Source organism: Cyprinus carpio, chromosome B12 (genome assembly GCF_018340385.1).
Source record: "Cyprinus carpio isolate SPL01 chromosome B12, ASM1834038v1, whole genome shotgun sequence".
NCBI classification, from domain to species: domain Eukaryota; kingdom Metazoa; phylum Chordata; class Actinopteri; order Cypriniformes; family Cyprinidae; genus Cyprinus; species Cyprinus carpio.
The window spans coordinates 1,240,276-1,246,909 of record NC_056608.1 but is presented as its reverse complement, the minus strand read 5'-3'; the positions used below and the strand labels follow the sequence as shown (position 1 = coordinate 1,246,909).

The window sequence follows — 6,634 nt, the reverse complement described above, 5'->3', positions numbered from 1 at the left end:
ACCAATTGACAAATAAATATTTTCTTCATTACATACTTAAACCCCAAAATAAATAGCACCACAGAAAAAGATTCATTACAACTCCTAAAAATGATAGCCTACCTAAAAACAAAAGTAAAGGTTCCGATCTAGCACAATTCGTAAATGCACGAAAAATAGTTTCTCTCTCAGTGCATAAAGGAGATAGAGAGAGAGAGAGAGAGAGAGATGCTCATGGTCGGTGACGCCAGAGTTTGATGCAAGAGCGAAAGACGGTAGGCGGACCGTTCAGATAGGTCTGCTCGGGATAGGATACTGACTACCACTTCACTTCACCTTGGCCAGAGCCAACACACCCGCCTGAAGCAGTGAAGTCAAGGTAAGTGCTGACCGAGACTGACTGCACTATTTATGTAACCACATAAAAGCGATGGAATTAGCTCTTGAATATTAGACGTGTTGATATGCATCGGTATGAAGTGCGTGAATTTATTTCTATATTAAGATTTTTGTAAATTGATAGAATATAATTTACATTTAAGCAAAACACAGGAAAAAATGGAAGTCGAACGGGCTTTTAGTGAATTCATGTTATTGTTCCGTACATTAAGGCATCGAATGCACATGCAACTGTATTTCAGGTACATGTTTTCCAAATCAGATCGATATATATTGCCATGTACACCATAAGAAATGCAATTATAAATTTAGAAAACAACCACGAGTTAATTTTAAATAGTGATAATAAATGGTAAACACACACCGCTAGAAAGAAATGTGGCACTGCTAAATTTGAGTCTGATGCTTTTATCAGAGTCAGTGTGCAAACATTTAATTAGCTAACAATTAAGTTCGTCTCTACTTCTTCCCAGAGGGAGATGGGAAGCGACACGTAAAGGCTCGTTTGACAAGAGTTCGTCGGAAATCCCAGCAGCGACGCCCAGCTGAATCAAACACAAAACCGCTCTGGGGTTGAATATCTTCTTTAAATGAATGGCGCCTTTCATCAGCATCTCCACAAGCGGCTCGTCGTCAGCGATGCGGGACTCACGAACAGCGGAGGATCAGCGCGCCTGAAGCGGAAATCACCGAGAGCTGTCCAGGGTCCTGAAGACGCGCCGCGCCATGGGTATACGCCACTTTCTGCTGCTTCTCATTTATCTGGACCCTCTCAACGTGTTTGGCACACTGACTGCCAAACGACCCAAACCTCCTACAAAAAGGACTCAGAAGCCGAAGGAACTGAACGGCACCACCGTCGCGCCTTCCGCGTCCACGCAGCGGATCACGCAGGTCCGTCCGGTGCTCACGCACGAAACCTGCCTGGGTTACTACGACGTGAGCGGCCAGTTCGACAAAGAGTTCGAGTGCAACAACACCGACCACCGCTACTGCTGCGGCTCATGTTACTTGCGATTCTGTTGCCAGTTTAAAGGCAACCGGTTGGAGCAGAGAACATGCAAGAACTACAACAAGCCTGACTGGGTGAAAACTGTGCCCCCGTCACCTGTTCCAACAGGTGACACTTACGATCCGAGCATGGACCAAACGAGCACCGCGGTCTACATTACTTGCGGTGTCATTGCTTTTATTATAGTCCTTGGGGTTTCGACTAAAGTGGCATATGACAAAGCAACGCAGCCACCTCAGGAAATGAACATTCACAGGTGAGCGCCTCGCATTCATTCTCCTACAACTCTAGGGCTTCTAAACTCTTCCTAACTAGATCAAGTTCTCATTTGCATATTATTAGAGCTTCGGAGTGATTGATAACGTTGCAAGTGGACTGGATAGAAGAGCTCTCACCATCTGCAGTATCTGCAGCTCTTTTGTTTCTCCATATGGAATATCACACATGCTAACAGGGCTGTGATCAAAATTCCAAGCAGAGTTTTAATATGCGCCAGTAGCGCTATAGAGCCAAGCACACACCCTTCATTTCTGTGTTTGGGTGAGAGGGTTTATGCTTCATTACAGACACTTCAATTTTCCCCTTCATTTGGTGGGCACAACAAAAACAGATTCATCACAGTGTATGCCTGTCTGGACACAGAACCACACACCGTTCACGCAGGACACATGTTCATTGGCCAATTGGTTTATTAAGCTGGATTGGCAGCTCTGAGTCTGAGGGCTTCAGAACATTTTAATTGTGCTGTGAGAAAACAGTTCCCTCAATCACCAGTTTGGGATTTGGTTATGTTATATGCAGATGTGCAATCAATTTCCATAGGTGGGAAAAACAGAAAAATGTCATAAAATAGAATTGCTGCAGTCCTTCCTGCAGCCTATATGAATGTGTCTGAGCTTCACGCTCAAATCCTCTGGTACAGACTGCAAACTGTCTGCCCTTTTCCATTTTACATGAACAGGTGAATGTATTAAATAAAATATAATATCCTTTAGTCAGATGTCTTGCTCTGGTGGTAGAAATAATGTCTGCCAGGGCATTAAACTGGCCTGTATTATATAGTCTATGCACAAATAAACACCAAGAAGCAAACAAACAAACAAACAGAGAATGCATGTAATAGGAAGGAGTGCTGTTGTCTCTTCTGTCAGTTCAGCTACTGCACGGTAACATAATGCAAAAATAATCCAGTTTCTCTGGTAACAGTAAACATTTACAGAGATAACAAAAACCAACACAAAGAATACTTAAATTCACACCACCTATGACAACTAAACAAACCAAGTGTAATTCTGAGAATATTGAAATGTGGCTCATTGGTGATTAAACATTTATTTATAGATGTTTTTTCTTTATTTCTGTACAAATCCAATGGAATTAGAGTAGAGAGTAGCTGGAGGTGATCTTTCACCCAAACCTTGGAATGGTGTTGTTGTTGTTGTTGACTTCATATCGTACAGTTCTCCATTTTTTTCCACAGAGCCCTAGCAGATATTCTTAGACAACAAGGACCCATTCCTTTATCTCAATACGACTGTGAGAACTTTGCGGCGATGAACAGCTCATCCAAAGATAACACTCCGCAGCGCGCAGGCTCCAAAAATCACTACACCCCAGTCCACAGCTCCAAATCCAATCACGGTAAGCGACCTGATGCTGTTCAAACTTGCTGTTACTTTCATGAAATATATGACTGATTTACGTGAGCTCTGTTACAAATTATGGTACTTTTAATGCATTCAAACCATCACAGGACCTCATAAGTGACCAATGGGGAGAAGCTACACATGCCACAACTGATTGGTGTTAACATCTCTCTAAGCTAATAGTGTTACACTATAAAACTCATAAAAACACATAGCATTGGATATTGGATAAAGTTTTTAATAGATATTTCTTTGCATGTATTTATTTATTTGTTTTATGAAGCATTTGCCTCATCCACCCTCTTTTTTCCTCCTCTGAGCTTGAATGCATGCATTCTTGGATTACTGCCTTAGCATTTTGCCAAAACGAGACATCAGAGTTGGCAGCATAATTAAACCAGCTACCTTTTGGAACAGCATTTGCATCTGCAGCCCTCCTATGGTGCCTTAAATGTTGTCTCTGTGGGCTGCTCGCTAGGCTTTGGAACAGAGCACTGGAAAACCTTCAGTCACAGTTATGATATTGGCTTATATGAGAATAAATATTAGGGGGCTTGTTGATGGATTGCGTATGTTGCGCTGCAGACCATGTGCTAGACGCCTGTCAGTCAGGTGGTTTATATTTCATGCTGTTCTCATTGCAGCATGTGTTTCAGCCCTGTCACGTGTAATCTGCCAGGTTAACGCTTGGTAAACAACTGACTTCTACATGCCATATTTAAATAGGAGTCAATTAAAGACAAGCCATAAAGACCCGCCTCCTCTCAGTTGTGTTTGGATTGAAGGCTGCACTGTATTTCATTATATTCAAGGTCAGGAGGGACTTCAGAGTATTGTTGGACGTTCTCATGAGTTATGATCACACAAACGGCAGTTTTGACTTGAGGGAGATAAATGTCACTCATATGGCAACAACAGCAAACCGAAGGCGGTTTATATTTAAGACCTATCCTTCTAGAAGATCTACAGCTCTTGAAACCCCTTATAATGCGCTTTAAGTGAGATTTATGCTGCATGTTTTCCATATCCTCATTACAAAGTGACCTTGTAGTGCAGGATGACGTAAACGAGGGCACTTGACTCCTGACTTGGGATCAGGGTCGATATGAGGCTGTAAAAATGCACTGCAGCTAATTAGCCTAAAATCTTTAGGATCCTTTCTCCGTTTGTTGGCTTTATAGAAATATTCCTGGCTCGATACAAGTTAAACAGCATTTGGCATGATGATGATTACCTCAAAACAAAATTGATTTCGACTGTCAACAGACGGATTTCATTGAAGAAATCTGGGTTACTGTGAGGATTTAAAAGCAAACTGTGAATCTTATAATTCTATCTTATAGTCATTCTTCTGTTAAAATATCATTTTGAGGTTTAAACATTATGTTTTCATGCAAGTGAAGATGTATTTGCATTTGACTTTAGACAGGACTTTAGACATTTTTTTCTGAAATTAATCATGTTTTTAAATAAACTTTATATTGCAATTATTTCACATTCAATCTTCAAATGAATGTAGAAACAACATAAAGACAATATATTTTTAATATTTGTTTAGTAGCATCTTTTTTATCAATACTACTGATGTCTGTAGGAAACTATATCTCCTAATATTTAACCATTGAATATATGTAATGTTGACTATACTAACTCTGCAGTATAATTGAGAGCTATCAATTTTAACATTTATTGGATTCTAATTTAAGTGAATTTAAAACAATTTTCACATAAACCCATTTTAATAAATATCATATTTACCTGTGCTCTTCAGCAAGTAGGAACTATACAGAAATTGAAGTTATCAATCACTAGTAAATTCAAAATTAAATATAGATGAATCTTTAAAGCTACAAAAGTTATTGGTTTTTCCTCTTTTTTTATTTTCTTCTTGGATTAACAGGCATCACAGCAGCTGGGTTATTAGGTTATTTGGCTGCTATTACTTTAAGAGCTCCCACTGCTGAACGTGACATGGATCTGACACGCATGCTTGTAGTTTCATTCGCACTTTAATATGAAATTATACAGGTGCGTTTGTGCGTGCAACTGAAGATTGCATCTGTACCAATTTTCCGAGGGGAAGTGGAGTGCGCGTCTGAAAAGTCTTCTGTTTGATGTGGTCGTAAACACTTTCTGCCTTTAAATAAACACAATTCTTGTCAAAACAAAAGAGAGACAGAAGCAGCAGTTGTGAGTGGGGAGGCCAACCCTATAGATCTGCCCCTGCCTTGAAGATTTTTAATGCCGTTAAACTGGATATATATAATTTAACAAACATATATATATAAACATATATTTTTTTAACAAATTGACCCATTCACTTCTATTTTAAGTGCATCATTTCTGTATTAGTGCATTTTCTGAATTATTTTTATTTTTAGTTAAAATTATTATTATTTTTTGTGATAATCAGTGTTATGCCACAAGTGCTGATGGTATTGTGTTTGCTGATGTATTTCTGCACACATTGATGCAGATGTGTGTTTATGTAGGACGCTGTGGGCTGGAGCTATGCTGAGTGACTTTGTGTTGTCAGCCATGACAGAGCCTAACAACATCTCATTCCCAGGGAGTGGAGTCAGTTTTTTCACCAGAGACCCCCAGTCCTGTCCTGGGTCGATGTTAAGGGACAGCGACTGCCTCTGCAGAAGCGTGTGTAATTGGCATACAAATTAGAGTGCAATGTACTGATAGCATCTACTGAATCAACTCAAAGAGAAAATGCATATTCACATGCCCTGATGCACAAGAGCGTTTATTGGAGGGAAAGACATTGGTCAAAATTATTGTTATAACATGATCTGAGGAAATAATCCATTTATACAATACCCTAACACAAATAACTATCTTTATCAAATCACTCAATATAATAAAAAATGACAGCCTCAGACTTAAGCTGTGGGAAAGTGTAAAAATGCTTGACATGCAGCATTATACACTGAAGGTTTGCAGTCAGGTGATTAAAGAATGATTTGACATTGAGAAACATGCATGCATAAAATATTTGATTAGAAGTATATCTGATGAACACATTATAACAGAGCCTCATCTTTTAACATATTCCCATAAGAAAACAACAACACAAGCATAAAATTTAACTAGCTTATTAAACTAAAAATTAATTTAAGAGAGCAGCATTGCATGTATAAAATGTGTCTAGCTTATTAAACTCTGATGTAATTAGTTTAATTAAGATGTGGAGCGCCAATGGGCAATTTCATAATGATACGACTCTACACATTTTTGAACTTATTGCTTCCTCATCTCTACACTTAGCAATTAATATCAAAGTTGGACGGGCCATAAAAACTTAGTGGAGTAGCGGCTGTGATTTCTCCCTGGGTCTGTGAAGCCTTACCTGCGTCCCACGTGAGCGCATGAGAGCCGGAGGCACTGACGTGTTTCTCCTCCGGCACATGTGCGTCAAGGAACAGCATCACAAGGACTCTGGCTAATGGTTTCCGGCTCTGAAGTCGTTATAATTTAGACGGCGTCGGATTCTTGCCCCTGTGGCAAGGTTGAGCACATTTTTAGGGATTTCCTTAGGGGGGCAATATAACAGCCTGTTAAATTCAGCTACATAGTCATGTAACGGCAC

At 39.7% G+C, this 6,634-nt stretch overlaps 1 protein-coding gene across 1 annotated transcript in view; it reads left to right on the top strand.

Annotated features, from left to right (window-relative positions):
* Window positions 1-202: 202 nt before the first annotated feature.
* The window catches only part of LOC109059645 (protein shisa-6), a 47,543-nt gene continuing 41,111 nt past the window's right edge, over window positions 203-6,634 (top strand). Inside the window, 3 exon segments of the mRNA XM_042734900.1 lie at window positions 203-358; window positions 852-1,646; window positions 2,871-3,031. Of these exon segments, the coding sequence (XP_042590834.1) occupies window positions 1,105-1,646; window positions 2,871-3,031 (703 nt within the window). The 5' untranslated portion in view covers window positions 203-358; window positions 852-1,104.